The sequence below is a fragment of the Spermophilus citellus genome, assembly GCF_964194105.1.
Source record: "Spermophilus citellus genome assembly, chromosome: 4".
Classification (NCBI taxonomy): Eukaryota; Metazoa; Chordata; class Mammalia; order Rodentia; family Sciuridae; genus Spermophilus; species Spermophilus citellus.
This window is the reverse complement of record NC_138185.1, coordinates 68941921-68958459: the sequence shown is the minus strand read 5'-3', so window position 1 is coordinate 68958459 and position 16539 is coordinate 68941921. Positions and strand designations below refer to the sequence as shown.

The window sequence follows — 16539 nt, the reverse complement described above, 5'->3', positions numbered from 1 at the left end:
GTTCTTTATGGGATGAGTAAGGTTGGAAAATAAAACTGAATTATTATTATTATTATTATTATTATTGGGCACTGGGGATTGAACTCAGGGGCACTCGACAACTGAGCCTGATCCTCAGCCCTATTTTGTATTTTATTTATAGACAGGGTCTCACTGAGTTGCTTAATGCCCCTTTTGCTGAGGCTGGCTTTGAACTCTCAATCTTCTTGCCTCAGCCTCTAGAGTTGCTAGATTACAGGCGTGTGCCACTGCACCCGGCTCAAACTGAATTATTAAAATATATTTTCCAGTTTCCTGCCTCTGGACCTCTATTCCTGCAATTCCCCTCATTCAGTGTATTCTTTCATCTGCCAACCTTACCCATGTGTTAAGTGAATTTTACGTATGTCTCAAATGTTTTCTCCAAGACCTTTCTTCAGCTCCTAAACTAAACTGACCTTTTCTACAGGAATTTGTGCCTCTCTTAGAGCTCTTCACAGTACAAGAAGTGGAGCCAGGCACAATTGTACATCCCTGTAATCTCGGTTATTTGTTAGGCTGAAGCAGGTAGACTGCAAATTCAATGCCAGGATGAGCACGCTCGCTCTCGCACTCTCTCTCTCTCTCTTTTGTAACAGAGATTGAACCCATGGATGCCTAACCACTGAGAAATACTCCCAGCCCTTTTTATTTTGAGACAGAATTTTATTAAGTTGCTTAGAGCTTAAGTTGCTGATGCAGGCCTCAAACTTGGAGGTCCTCCTGCCTCAGCCTCCCAAGCCCCTGGAATTACAGATGTGTACCACCACATCCAAAGATCACCTTTAGATTGAATTCAACATTAGCAAGCATAGAACAAAGGTTCTACTAGCCAGAATTTAGATTATAATCTATATTCAACAATTATTAACAAATGTTTAGTTTGTGCTACAAGACTGGCACTGTTATGGAAGCTGGAGTACAGAGGTGAACAAGATAAGGGTCCTGCCCTCAGAGTCTACATGTACTTTCTTCCACAGGCCTTCCTAATTTGGAGAAATCAAGAACTCATGTTTTGGAGCTGAGATGTAGCTCAGTGGTAGAGCACTTGTCTAGCATATTAAAAAATAATTTATTTTTCAAGTTAGTCCATACAGGTATGGTAGCATCATGACTAGTGGTAGCAGTTGGAGATTACATACACACACAATTTTAAATTTGACAAGTATTCATTGGTACCTGGTATGTGCCAGGCTATGTGTATACCATTGGGAATTTAGTAGTGAACCAGTGTTTTGTTTTTCTTTCTTTCTCACAACAGCTTCATTGTGATATAATTCCCATGCTGTACAATTCGCCAATTTAAAATGTGCAGTTTGGGCCAGGGATGTAGCCAGTGGTAGAACACTTACCTGGAATGTACAAAGACTTGAGTTCACTACCCAGGTCTACAAAATAAGTAATTGTGCAATTCAATGGTTTTCAGTATATTCATAGAGTTGTACCACTATTACCCTCCAAAGAAACCCCATAATGGGCTGGGGTTGTGGCTCAGCAGTAAAGCGCTTGCCTCGCACGTGTGAGACCCTGGGTTCAATCATCAGTACCACATAAAAATAAATAAGTGAAATAAAGGTATTGTGTCCAACCACAACTAAAAAATAAATATTTATATATATAAAAAGAAACCCCACAACTATTAACATTCACCCATTACCTTCAACTCTCTTAGCCCTGTGCAACCAGGTTTTTGTCCCTATAGATTTGCCTATTCTGGACACTTAACATAAATGGAATCATATAATACTTGGTCCTTTATGACCATGTATTATATGATTTTTACACTAAATATACTGTTTTTTAAAAAAATTCTTTTTGTAGTTGTAGATAAACAGCATACCTTTATTTTATTTATTTTTATGTGGCTGAGGAACAAACTCAGTGCCTCACACGTGCTAGGCAAACATTCTGCCACTGAGCTACAGCCCCAGCCCGATATACTGTTTTTTTTTTTTTTTAAGGTTCATCCATTTTGTAGTATTTCTTTTTATTGTCAAATCATTCCATTGTACATATATATTACATATTATTTTTTAAAAATACTTATTATTTTTTAGTTGTAGGTGTACACAGTATCTTTATTTTATTTTTATGTAGTGGTGAGGATCGAACCCAGGGCTTCACACATGCTAGGTGAGCGCTCTACCTCTGAGCCACAATCCCAGCCCTTACATATTCTTTTTCCCTTCATCAGTTGATGAACATTTGGATTATTTTTTATTTTGGGTACCAGGGATTGAACCTAGCTGTGCTCTACCACTGAACTACACCTCTGCCCTTTTTCTGTTTTCTTTCAAAACAGGGTCTTGCTAAATTGCTAAGGCTGGCCTCTAACTTGCAATCCTCCTGTCTCAGCCTTCTGAATTGCTAGGATTATAGACATGTGCCACCATATCCAGTTTATTTATAGGATGGAACCCAGGGAAGTTCTACCACTGAAAAAATTCTCAGCCTTTTTTATTTTTTAAGACAGTGTCTCCCTAAGTAATGAGGCTGGCCTAAATTTGCAATCTTCCTGTCTCAACCTCCCAGTTACTGGGATTACAGGCCTATACCACCACCCCTGGTTCATGTACGAATTTTTTAAAGTATTTTATTTTTTAGTTGTAGATGGGCACAACACCTTTATTTTATATATTATTATTATTATTATTTATATCATGCTGAGGATCAACCCCAGAGCCTTACATTTGCCTAGGTGAGTGCTCTACCACTGAGCCACAACCCCAGTCCCTTATGTACAAATTTTTTGTGGACAAATTTTTTCAGTTCTCTTGAGTAAACACATAGGTGTGGAATTGCTGATTAATATGCTTAACTTTATATTCAAACTTTTGAGGAAGGGCAGCTATTTTATAAAATGCCTGCTACATTCCCATCAGATCTATCTGAGGGTTACAATTTCCCTATGACCTCTCCCAAAGTTATTATCTGAATTTTTTTTAAATCAGAGCCGTGATCCAGTATACTTTTGGGCTTTATTTATTTAAAAATAAATAAATTTTTACTAGAGGCTGAACCCAGTGGCACTCTACCACTGAGCTACATTTACCACCTCTCACATTTTTATTGATTTATTTTATTTATTTTTGGGTACAGGGTATTGAACTCAGGGGCACTCGACAACAGAGCCACATCCCCAGCCCTATTTTGTATTTTATTTAGAGAGAGGGTCTCCTTGAGTTGCTTGGGACCTCGCTTTTGCTGAGGTTGGCTTAACTCTCGATCCACTTGCCCTCCTGAGCCGCTGGGATTACAGATGTGCGCCACCTCGCCCGGCCACATTTTTACTTTTTATTTGAAGATAGGGTCTTGCTAAATTGTCCTTTTGCCTACATGGGGCATGCTCATGATCCCAGCGAGTTGGGAGGCTGAGGCAGGAAGATGGCAAGTTAGAGGCCAGCCTCACTAACTTAGTGAGAACTTCACCTAAAGAAGACCCTATCTAAAAATAACCAGTGGTTCAATGATAAAGCATTCCTGGGTTCTATCTCCAGTACCAAAAGAAAAAAAAAAAAAAAGAGAGAGAAGTAATAGCATGAGATCAGTTGGGCACTAGGAGATTACAAAGGTCAAAACAAAGGATGTTTATATAGAAAGGAGACAGAAGGCAGATGTAACAAACAGGTGGTATCAAAGTGCCAGAAGGTAGAATTCAAGGAAATAAAACCAAAATTTGTTAGCAAGAGACTTCCTGACCAGCGTCACCAGCGGTGGTCTCATCATGCTGTTGCAGAGCTTGGTCATTTTCTAATTGCATCAGGCTGTTTCCTCTCCAACCTGACTGTAAATTCGATTTGGCGGTTGAGGGGCGCTGGGGATGGAACCTAGGGTCCTGAACATGATACAAGTGTTCTATCACCGAGTCACCGACAGCCTTCGGACTGTGAAATCAGACAGTGCTTTGAAAGTTTCAAGCCTGCTACCTCTACGCGAAAAGCACCTACTGACACCAGCTTAGTCGTCGGCTTCCAGGAGCACGGAACCGCAAGTGCTGGACCAGAGAACTGACTGCCTGCCAGGAGACACGTCCAGGACCACGCCCAGCCAGCGCAAGCCCGCGAGGGCGCTAGGGTCACTTCAGCCCGCCCGGCACTGAGATTCGGCTTCCGACTGGCCAGGAGCACACGAGGCCCGCCCTCCAAAGGTCGCAGGCTGGTCTAGCCATCACTTCCACGAGGAGCCTCCAAGCTGAACCGGACACCGCATGATCCCGTCGGTTCCCAGCCGTCAAGGGCCAAACCCGGAAAGCTCTCCCACCGCAAGGGCAACCTGGACTGCACTAGGAGGGTTGTGAGTTTCTCGTCCCTCTGCACTGAGAGGGCGGGCCGCGTCGGCTCCCGCCCCGGAAGCGGAAGTGCAGGCGCCGCGGGGTCCTGTCCACTGTGAGCCGGGCCAGCGCGCCAGCGGTTTCGCCGGTAGTCATATAGTGCTTCCTCGCTGCCGGTGTCCCGCTAGTCGGTCCCGCCATGCTGTCTTTAGACTTTTTGGACGATGTGCGGCGGATGAACAAGAGGCAGGTGAGGTTGACTCCCCTGTTTCCTCGGGTTCTTCTTGTCGTTTCCAAGCTGCTGCTGCGGGCCCCGGAGGAGCTCTGAGCCGGGTGGAGGGCCTGCGCGGTTTGACGCTGGATCATCCCCTTTCTTTGGAGTTGGTGGCCAGACGCCCTTTGTCCACCAGCTGTGTTTAACCCCCTAACTGATTTTGGGTCTGTCTGGGACGGAGCGGGACGCAGTGTCTTCATGTTCCATTCTTCCCAGTGCGATAAAAATCGTGGAGCGCTTTATGAGAGTTGAGGTTTCTTATTGTTTTACACAGTGAAGGCAGTCAACTCGGTTTCTCCAATCGAAGCCACTGCCACTGGGGTCCGGAGAAGGTCCAGGGAGACAAGGTTTAGCAGTTCGGAAAGGTGATTGTAGGCCCTACAAAAGCCGTTCCTATTTTCATTCCGTCGCTATCTTTCCAGTCCAGCTGGGCCCCAGCGGGCTGCACCGACTTTAACTTGGACGACTCTAAGCTTAGAGTTGAAATAGTTACTCTACTTGTCCTTGAGTCCACTTAGCAAGAAGTGGGCATTCTTGTGAATCTTTGGTTTTACCGTGCGATGTCAGTGACACAAGGATCTTGAAATTTAGGTCTCCAGATTTTACCCCTAAAGCTTACTTTGTCTTGATCTTGTTAGTACCAAAAGGTACTGAGAGTACTTTTGCAGTTATTTGATTATTACAAAAAGGTTGCTCCTTTTTGTCTTCTACACCATGTGTGTCTGTATATCAGTTTTGCTTGAAGTCAGTCTTTTTTTCGTTTTGCTGTTAAGAATTATCCCGATGTCACTATTAAAGCCCCCCCCCATTTGTATTTCGCATGGTTTATAATTGCCATTTAGGGAAGTAGGTATACACCCTTCCCTTACTCTTCTTCAGACTTTAGCTAGCTTGGTATCATCACCTCTTAAATGTGTCTACAAAATTTAGAGGTTCCAGTCAGATATTAGGAACATCTTTTAAGAGGAACTGACATTTAAACTGTAATTTGAAAGTTTTTTGTTTTTTTGGGTGTGTGTGTGTGTGTGTGTATGTATGTATGTATGCTGGGGTTTGAATCCAGGGCCTTGTGCATGCAAGACAAGCACTGTATCAACTAACTGACTATATTCCCAGCCAAAGATCTTTATTTTTGGTGCTGGGGATTGTACATAGTCTAAGCACTTTTCTGTCACTGAGCTACACACCTTGCCTTGAAAGACCTTAACGTTTTTGTGGGTTGTTTAGCATTTTGATAATTCAAGAGAAAAAGAATGGGAGAACATTCACTGAATACTTGTAGACATACTATGTGGCAGGCTCTTGAGTCCACAGACATGTACAGGGCATACTTCCTGCTCGTGGTTTACCAGTCTAAAAGAGAAACAAAGACAAATGTCAACTATTGATAACTTCTATAATAAATTATAGACAGGAACATGGTGAGAGAATTAGTAGGCTACCCTTTTTATATCCCTACTATGGAATGACTGGTTCAGAATCCATTACGTCCAGGACATTCAGGATTAGTGGAAGAGTATATGGTAAAATTGTCCTCCCTAACTTCTCAGGTTGTTAGGAATGGATGGGAAGGATTAGATAACATAGGATAATGTGAGGGAGAGTTGAAATGAAGATTTTACCTGTATATATTATTTGGAAAAAAGAATTGACAGCGATTATAAAGACTGAGTTAATCAAATGAAGGAAAACAGGATTTTGATCTGTCTTCTTCCTCCTAGAATTGCTGTCACTTGCATAACTTTCCTATTTATGCCTGTTTATATATGGCACACATAACAAATGTCTGATTATTTAGTCTTGTTTTAATTTTTTCTTATTAGGTTATGGAGAAATATTTTATTAAATAAAGTCTGTACATTGAGTACAAAGCATGCCATTTAATGAGTTTTTACAGTTAGGTGCACACAAGATACAGAATGTTTCTGTTATCCCCAAGATCCTTTTTTCCTCTTTGTAGTTCATCTCACCCAGCCCTAAGCAACCGCTGCTTTGCTTTTTGTCAGTGTGGTGGGGTTTACACTTTATATATGGAATCACAGATTATGTACAGTTTTAATTAATTTTTTTCTCTAATCCCCTTACCTCCTCTGTGGTCATGAAAAATCAAATTCAGGAAAGTACTCCCACTGAACCACATCCCCAGCCCTTTTAAAATTTTGTTTTGAGACCGGATCTCTCTTAAATTGCCCAGGCTGGCTCAAAACTTGTTATCCTCCTGCTTCAGCTTCTTGAATAGCTCAGATTACAGGCAGGCATCACCGTGCCAGGCCTCTATTTAATTTTTTAAAGAGGGTTTTAGGTTCATGGCAAAGTTGAGAGAAAGGTACAGAATTTCCCTTATACTTTGTCCTCTGACATGTGTCTACCCTCTGGGCATATCAACATCCCCTATCATACTGGTACATTTGTAACATTTGATAAACTACATTGATACATCATAATCACATAAAGTCCATAGTTTAAGGTTCATTTTTGATATTGTATAGTCTATGGGTTTGGACAAATGTGTAATGACATGTATCCACTATAGTATATAAGAATAATTTCATTGCCCTAAAAGTCCCCTGTGCATCACCTGTTCATCCTCCCAAACCCTGACAACATTGATCTGTTTATGTCTTCATAGTTTTGCCTTTTCTAGAATGTCATGTGCTTGGAATCGTAAGAGTATATAACCTTTTCAGGTAGGTTTCTTTCACTTAATAGTTTTCACTTGAGGTCCCCTACTAATTTTTTTAGAACTGAATAGTATTCCATTTTCTGGATGTACCAAAGTGTATCCATTCACCTACTTAAAGACATCTTAGTCACTTACCAGTTTTGGGAGTTAGGAATAGCACTGCTATAAACATCTGTATTCTGTTTTTTCTTTTTTTCTTTTTTTTTTTTTTGGTGGGGGGGGTGGTTACTGAGAATTGAACCCAGGGCGCTTTACCACTGAGCTAAGTGCTCAGCCCTTTTTAAATTTTTGCCAAGTTGTTTGGTGTCTGGCAAAAGAGCTGAGGCTGGCCTTGAACTTGGATCTTCCTGCTTCAGCCTCCCAAGTCACTGGGATTACAGGCGTGCACAACCACACAGATTTTATATTTATTTTTGACAGCAGTGTATTCTGCAGTTGGCTTGAGAATTGTTAAAAATATTAGCGTTTTTACTCCATCATACCATTGGTTAATAGCATTTCTGATGCACATTGAGATGGCTTTTTTTTCCTCAATAGGTAGAAAAGCCTATTCAGTGTTATCTTTAGTTTTAAAAAATTAATACTTATAAAAGTTAAATTTTATTTATTCATTTATTGCAGTGCTGAGGATTGAACTCAGGGCTTCCCCAGTACTAGGCCAGTGCTTTACCACCAAGCTATATCCCCAGCTTATAAAAGCTAAAATAGTGAAACTAAGTTTTGGAATATGGGGTTTAAAAGCAACAACACTGGGAGGCTGAGGCAAGAGGATCAAAAGTTTGAGGCGAGCCTTGACAACCTAGGAGACCTTGTCTCAAAATAAAAAGGACTGGGGATGTAACTCATTGGTAAAATGCCCAGTTGGTTTAATTCAGTACCAAAAAATAAAAATATTTTAAAAATTTAAAAATTAACAGAAAACAGCAACAATTTAGTTTTGAAGCTTTTCAAATCAATTCACAAATGTTATCCTATATAAAGTGTAGTAATTTTTTTTTTTTTTTTACTAGTTGGTGGTGGACCTTTATTTATTTATTTATTTAAATATTTATTTTTTAGTTGTAGTTGGACACAATCCTTTATTTTAATGTGGTGCTGATAATCGAACCCAGTGCCTCACACATGCTATAGGCAAATGCTGTACCACTGAGTCACAACTCCAGCCCAAGTGTAGCAAATTTTAACAATTTTGGTTTTCCAGCAGTACCAGGGATTGAACCTAGGGCTTCACGAAGCATGCTAGTCAAGTGTGTGATTTACCACTGAGCTACATCCCCAGTCCCCACCCTGACTTTTTTGTTTGTTTGTTTTAATTTTGATTCAGAGTCTGACTGATTTGCCTAGACTGGCTTTGAACTTGCAGTCCTCTTACTTTAGCCTGTAAAGTAACTGAGAGTATAGGTGTGTACCATCACACCATGCTAAAAATTTCATTTTCAATTACAAATCACCTGAAATTAAAAGATGTTTACTCACTAAGTAAATAAATATGTCATGCTGGATTATTTTTATGTTTACTTTCGTTTTATGGTTACTTTCAATACAGGGGATTGAACCCCCAAGGGCACTGCTACATCCCCAGCCCTTTTTTAAATTTTGGGACAGGGTCTCACTAAGTTGCTGAGGCTGGTCTTCAATTTTCCATCCTCCTATGTTAGCCTCCTAAATATCTGGAATTAGAGGTGTGAGTCCTTTCACTTTTTCACATATAATTTTTGGAATTTTCTTCTCTGTGCTGAAATTTTTTAATGGCTAGGGGATATTGGCAAGAATGTGATTGGATCTTTGTCTGAGTCTTGATGTGACTAATCTCTAATAGAAGTTTGCTTAGCTACCCCCAGGTTGATTATTTAATTGAATTTTCTATTACTTTACTTGCTTGATTGAATTTTCTTTGGGGTTTCTGTGTTTTTCTGCTTAAATGTAAAGTCCTTAAAACTTGATAGACTCCATCATTCTTTTAATATCTTTCTCTTAAGATTGCCAAACTCATTTTGGGGGGAGGGGAGGTACTGGGGATTGAACTCAGGGGCACTGAACCACTGAGCCACATCCTCAGCCCTTTTTTGTATTTTCTTCAGAGATAGGTCTCACTGAGTTGCTTAGCACCTTCTTTTTGCTGAGGTTGGCTTTGAACTGTTGTTGATCCTCCTGCCTCACTGCTAGAATTACAGCTGTGTGCCACCACGCCCATCATGGACCACCCAACTCTTAATGGCTATTGTAGTATCTGATTAAATTTAAGGTATGTTTGATAATTTTGTTGTTGTAAATGAATTGACCCTCTTAAGACATGCACATATTTTTTTTTTCTTTGAAACAGGGGCTCACTAAATTGTTAAGGCTGGCCTGGAACTTTCTATCCTCCTGCCTCACGCCCCCTCCCCTCCACCAATAGCTGGGAATACCAGTGTGCTGCACTACTGTAATGGCTGCACCCAGATTTTTCTTAGGTTGGACCTAATATGAGTAAATGTGCAGCAAATCGGAGGTGTATGCAACACAGAAAATCCATTACTGTTCTTTGCCTTTTTTTCTTTTTTGATGATTGGAAACTAATCTGATCTTGTTTAGGAATAGGAAAGTTTTTATCACTGATAGGGTGTCAGCATTCCTTAACAAACTGCCACATTTCAATGTAGAAATATTAACATCAATCTCCATTACATACACAAGGAAATCACACAAAAAAAAATTAAACTGCCTTTAGCCATCCACAGGTATGTTCTTCTTGACCGTCTAGAAATCATTTTCTGCCCTGTGTAACTGAAAAATCCAGAATGTAGCACCTAGCAAGGATTACAGATGTTTCTTGCTACTGTCCCTTCATACTTCACATCCTCATAACATTCTGTCCATGGATATAAAAACAAGCATGGTTATTCATTCTCAACAGTAGATGGTACAAGACTAAAACAATAGAGATGAGCTCTACTTAAGCAGAAATTGTGATTACAGTATAACTCTTCTCCAAAAGGATTGTCTTCTGATTTCAAGGAAGAAAGATAGAATTCAAGCTAAGATAATTCTGTCTAAGGTGCTGTAATTATCCTTTGTTTCTGTAATTGGTCACATGGTCATGGCTGTTTTCTTCCTGTACCCTCCACAAGAACCTAAATTGGTCATGGTTTCTTGCCTGATGCAGTGACTCAAATTTTCCTTACTGAAGAGTTAATGTCATGAGCAGTCCTACCTGAATTGCCTTTTTTTTTTTTTTTTATGTGTGTGGTACTGGAGATCGAACCCAGGAGCATTCTACTCAGCTATATCTCTAACCCTTTTTATTTTTTATTTTGGGACAGGATCTCATTAGGTTGCTCTTGCTGGCATTGTACTTATGATCCTCTTGCCTTAGCCTCTTGAGTAACTTGTGCCATCACTCGTGACCTACTTTTTTCTTCTTGAAATCAATTTTTATTTTCATCAAAATATTATATATACTTATATACAAGAGATATATAATAAAAAACAGCAATATTCTAGCTATAGCAGAATTTTCTTTATTTTTTATTTATTTTTTTAATTATAGATGGATACAATACCTTTATTTTATTTTGTTTATTTTTATGTGGTGCCGGGGATCAAACCCAGTGCCTCACGCATGCTAGGCAAGTGCTCTACCACTGAGCTACAACCCCAGCCCAACATTTTCATTTCTTACAATTGTTTTTTTCTGGTTTACCCCCATGTATCTAAAAACTAATTGTTTATCTTGTTTCATAATAGGTAGTTAATACATGAGGTTAAAAATTTTATGATGATGTATTTAGCTTTCTTATACTTGCCTGAACCTCCCCCAAACAAGCCACAGTACCTGACTTGTTTTTCTTAACTTTTATGTGGGAGCCTTAGATGGGCATCAGAGGATCGCTGTCACCAGGAATTGAGCAATGAATATTTAATATAAAACATAGTTAACTAAGGGCTGGGAATGTATCTTAGTGATAGAGTGCTTGCCTAGCATGTGTGAAGCCCTGGGTTCAATCCCCAACATTGGGGCGGGGGGGAGTTAAATAGTAAAATATACATCACTACAAGAAAGGTAAAAGAGAACTCTTAAGGGGTTTAGAGGTAGCATAGGCAGAAAATAGCACTACCTAGTAGGATAAGGAAAGAGCTAACAAAGTACTTTCCTACAACCACCCTTCCTAAACTGAGATTTAGACCTCTTTGAAGAAGATGTAACTGCCACAGGAATTTGCAACCTGTTATTGCATGGCAGTGACATTTGACAGATTAGTGAGCTGGATCTGGTTCAGATTAGTCAGCTGGATCTGGCCTAATGAGAAGCTGAGAAATTTGCCGGAGACTGGGTAGTATCTAGAGCCCAATTATGATGTTCCCTGAGGTGAGCACTACTAGGCTCCTAGACACAGATCCACTACTGCTGTGTCATATATAAACACCACTGGAACCAGGAGAATCCCCTTACTCCCTCTGTTGCCTAGCAGTGGCCCTTCAGCGCTCCCCGCCCCCCCTTTTTTTTTGGCAGTAATAGGAATTGAACCCAGTGACACTCTACCACAAGTTACATTCCCAGCCTCTCTACCCTCTCCACTGCTTTTTTTTGAGACAAGGTCTCATTAAGTTGCCCAGGCTGTCCTTGAACTTGGGCATCTCCTCTTCAGCCTCCCAAATTGGTGGGAATCCAGGTGTGCCCCACCTTTTATTAATAAAACCTGACATTGTTTAACCAGCTGGCAAAGGAGAATGTTATAAAATCACCTCAAGTAACACTTAGAAGGGTGTATTTGAAGTTGAGAGAGAATAAGTTGATAACTGGCCTATCTCCACTGTTCTTTCACACAAGATTTTTGAAGGCTGTGGAGGACATAGTAAGACATTTTACAATCTTGTGCTTACTACTGTGGTTTAGTTGCCATAAAATACGTTTTGTGATCAAAAGCAGTTTGTTTGGGATACTGTGATGCAGAATAAGGCCTTCCATAACGTTATGAGTGGTGATTTTGATAGGAACACTGAAGACAAGGAAGCGTGCCATCAGGCTTCATGATCAATTCTGAGGTTGTAATATCATAGCTGTCTACTTTGGGTTGGTGCTAGGTGATTTATGTAGAAACATAAAAACCAGATCTAGAGTCTTCCATAGTCATCTGGGAACTCCTTGTGAGATAGTAAATGCAGGGTGAGGGAGGAAGCTCTCTCTATAGTAAGGTTAGGAACCATGGGTAGAATGCATAGTGTTAACAAAAACAACCTAAAATGTAAACCCTTTCAACTCAGGGTCTTGTGCATGCCAGGGAAATGCTGTACCACTGAGTTATAGCCTCTAAAGCTATAAAAATTCCCTCTATATCCACTGTATTAGGCATATCCCACACTTGTTACAATGTTGTATTTTTATTCAGTTCAAATACTTTCTAATTTCCAATTTCTTCTTTTACCATTAGTTATCTAGAAATGTGTTGTTTGATTTCTGAATATTTGGGATTGTTCAAATGTCTTTCTATTATTGATTTTCATTCCATTGTAAACAGAGAATACACTTTGTATAATTTACATTATATAATTGAGATTTGTTTTGTAGTCCTGATGGTCTGTCTTGGTAAATGTTCTGTATGTACTTAAAAGGAATTTAATATGCGTTTGCTGGTGTTGGGTGTTGAGCTGAATGTTCTGTAAATATCAATTAAGTCAAGTTGGTTGGAAGTGTTGTTCAAATCTTTTATATCCTTATTGATTTTCTGTTTTCTTGCTGTATCAGTTACTAACAGAGTGGTTTTGAAATTTCTGACTATAACTGGGCACGGTGGCACCCGCCTGTAATCCCAGCAGCTCAGGAGGCAGAGACAGGAGGATTCAAAGCCAGCCTCAGCAACAGCGAGGTGCTAAGCAACTCAGTGAGACCCTATATCTAAATAAAAAATACAAAATAAAACTGGGGATGTGGTGCAGCGGTAGAGTATCCCTGAATTCAATCCTCAATATCCAAAAAAAAAAAAAAAAAGAAAGAAAAGAAATTTCTGACTGCTCTATTTTGAAGCTAAGTTGTTTATTACATAAGCATTTAAAATTGTTATATCCTCATGGACAAACTTACTTTTTTATCATTATGAAATGACTACCATTGTCCCTGGTAATATTTTTTTGCAGAAAAATATTTGTATGATATTAATGCAGTCACTACTGCTTTCTTTTTCCTTGCTTATTTATTTTTGCAGTACTGAGAATTAAACCCAGGGACAAGCTTTCACTGAACTACACCCCTGGCTCAATTTATTTGTTTTTTTATTTTTTATTTATTTTTTAGTTATAGGTAGACACAATTTTTTTTTTTAAAGAGAGGGTGAGAGAGGAGAGAGAGTGAGAGAGAGAGAGAGAATTTTTTTTTAATATTTTATTTTTTTTAGTTCTCGGCGGACACAACATCTTTGTTGGTATGTGGTGCTGAGGATCGAACCCGGGCCGCACGCATGCCAGGCGAGCGCGCTACCGCTTGAGCCACATCCCCAGCCCGACACAATTTTTTTTAAGAGAGAGAGAGAGAGAATTTTTTAATATTTATTTTTTAGTTTTCGGCAGACACAACATCTTTGTTTGTATGTGGTGCTGAGGATCGAACCTGGCCGCACACGTGCCAGGCGAGCACACTACTGCTTGAGCCACATCCCCAGCCCACACAATATTTTTATTTTATTTTTATGTGGTGCTGAGGATCGAACCCAGTGCCTTACACATGGTAGGCAAGTGCTGTACCTCTGAGCCACAACCCAGCCCTATTTTTTGTTTTTAGACAGGGTATTGCTATTGAGCCTGGCCTCAAACTTGTGGTCCTCCTGCCTCAGCCTCCAAAGTCATTGGATTACAGGCAAGACCACCACAATTGACTTCTTTCAGTACTTAAAGGTTTTGCTCCATGTCTTCTGGCTTTTGATGCTTTCAAAGAGAAGCTGGTGTTTTTATCATTGTTTCTTTTTACATATTTTTTTCTTGCTTTTATTTATTTATTTATTTTGATACTGAGCACTTTGTCACTGAGCTACATCCCCAGCTTTTTTTACTTTTTATTTTGAGACAGGGCCTGGCAGAATTGCTGAGGCTTGCTTTGAACTTGTAATCCTCCTTCCTCAGCCTCCCAAGTTGCTGGGATCAGAGGCATGCACCACCCGACCTAGCCAATGTTCTTTTTATCAATGATTTTAAGCAGTTTGATGATCATGTGTTTTGTTATAATTTTCCTCATGTTTTTTTTGCTTGTTGTTTGCTGTGCTTCTTGAATTGGTGGGTTTATGGTCTTAGTCAAATTTGGATAAATTTTGTTTATGATTTCTTCAATTTTTTTTTCTGTCGTACCCCTCCTGGGGAATCCAATTACATTATGTTAGACTGCTTGATATTATTTTTCAATTGCTTTGTTCCCTTTTTTTCCAGTCTTTTTTTTCCTTTCCTAATCACTTTTTTATTTGAGATTATTTCTATTGCTGTGACTTCAAATTGCTAAACTTTTCTGTGGTATCTAATCTGCTATTTTACTTGTATAAGTTTTATTTCAGACATTGTGTTTTTTAATTTGCAGAAGTTTGATTTATGCCTTTTTTTTTTAAATACCAGGGATTACCCAGCAGCACTTAACCACTGAGTCACATCCCCAGCCCTCTTTTATTTGATGATGATGATGATGATGATGATTTCTGAGACAGGGTCTCACTAAATTGCTGAGGCTGAACTTGAACTTGGGATCCTCCTGCCCCAGCCTTCTGAACCGCTGGAATTACAAGCATATGCCACTGTGCCCTGCTGTCTTGGATATTCATTTCTTTCTCTACTTAACATGCTCAATCTTTTTCTGAACATGCTATTTTAATGTCCTTGTTTACTAGTCCTACCACCTCAGTCATTTCTGGGTCTGTTTCAATTGATTTTTCTCATCTGGGTCATATTTGCTAGTCTCTTTGCATGTCTGGTTTGTTTTTGTTTTGTTTTGCACTGCAGGGGTTGGAACCCTAGGGCCTCACACATGGTAGGCAAGTGCTTTACCACTCAGCTATAGCTCCAACCTTCATCTGGTAATTTTTTATTGGTTGCCCAACTTTGTGAATTTTACCTGTTTTGGGTACTAGATATTTTCATGTTTGCATAAATATTCTTGAGCTTTATTCAGAGATGCAGGCAGGTTACTTGGAAACAGTTTAGTCCTTTCAAGGCTCTTTTGAACCTTAGGTAGATTCAGAGCAGCCTTTAGTCTAGGAGTACCATAAGTGACTAAAATCTTTCTGCATATTCTATTGAAAGTCCCATCTGTTAGGATTTCCACTCCAGCTGGTAGAAGCAAACTATTCCTACCCCATGTGAGCTTTGAGAATTATTCTGTCTGTTCCCTTTAAATGGTTTAAATCCTCAGTTTCCTTACATGCATGCATTGATCATCACCTAGTCCAAGACTTGAGAAGAAACCCTCTGCAGATTTCTGTGTAGTTCTTATTTCTGCACTGTTTTGTAGTCTCTAGATGCCTTTACCTCCTTGAACTACCATTTCTTTTCCTTTTCTGATACCAAGGATTGAACCCAGGAGCACTCAACACTGAGCCACATCCTCAGTCCCTTTTTTGTATATTATTTAGAGACTGGGTCTCACCAAGTTGCTAAGGGCTCACTTAAGTTATGGAGGCTGGCTTTGAGTTCATGACTCTCATGCCTCATCCTCCCAAGCCACTGGAATTAAAGGTGTTTGCCACTGCTCCTGGCTATAAACTACCATTTCTTTATCCTTCAAGTAAACTACTGAGCTCTGTCCTGTGGTCTGGAAATTGTATTTGGTCTATAGGTTGGAGCAACTAGTCTCCCCCTGTTAGTTTCTGCTTTCTAAGTAATCACAGCCATATGCTACCTGGACACAGCCACATGTCCAATGCCTGAAACCCTTGTTTTATATGTTTTGTTCAGTGTTTTAGTTATTTTAGGCAGGTAGGTGAATTTGGCTAAAACAGCATATTTTTGAGATTCACCTATATTGAATGTATCAATTCATTCCTTTCTATTCCTGAGTAGTGTTTGATTATCTGGAAATATTGCAGTTCATTTACTCACTGTTGATGGACACTTGAGTTATTTCAAGGTTGAGGCTATTATGAGGGAAACTGGTAAACAGGTGTGTGTATAGATGTATTTTCATTTTATCGTTTTTTGTTTGTTTGTTTTGCTATGTTGTCTAGACTCTAGACTGCAAATTCCTGGGTTCAAGTGATTCTCCTGCCTCAACCTCACAATTAATTGGAATTATAGGCACAAGTCACCTTACCTGGGCTGATCGGTCAGATTTTTGAAAGATGCAGC

The 16539-nt window shown here is 39.7% G+C and overlaps 2 protein-coding genes across 6 annotated transcripts in view; both read left to right on the top strand.

Annotated features, from left to right (window-relative positions):
• ZNF774 (zinc finger protein 774) overlaps window positions 1–16539 on the top strand; it is a 286859-nt gene that overhangs the window by 106295 nt on the left and 164025 nt on the right. The gene's annotated exons all lie outside the window — the stretch shown is intronic.
• SEC11A (SEC11 homolog A, signal peptidase complex subunit) overlaps window positions 3847–16539 on the top strand; it is a 39805-nt gene continuing 27112 nt past the window's right edge. For 2 of the 5 annotated variants that reach the window (XM_081290895.1, XM_081290891.1), the window contains exon 1: window positions 3847–4538. Coding sequence is in view for 2 of the 5 variants with exons in the window: in XM_081290891.1 (XP_081147017.1) it covers window positions 4488–4538 (51 nt within the window). In the remaining 3 variants the exon portion in view is untranslated. Of the gene's footprint in view, window positions 4539–9326; window positions 9491–14817; window positions 15111–16539 lie in introns of all 5 variants that reach the window. The other 3 variants (XM_081290893.1, XM_081290894.1, XM_081290892.1) reach the window with 3 other exon arrangements.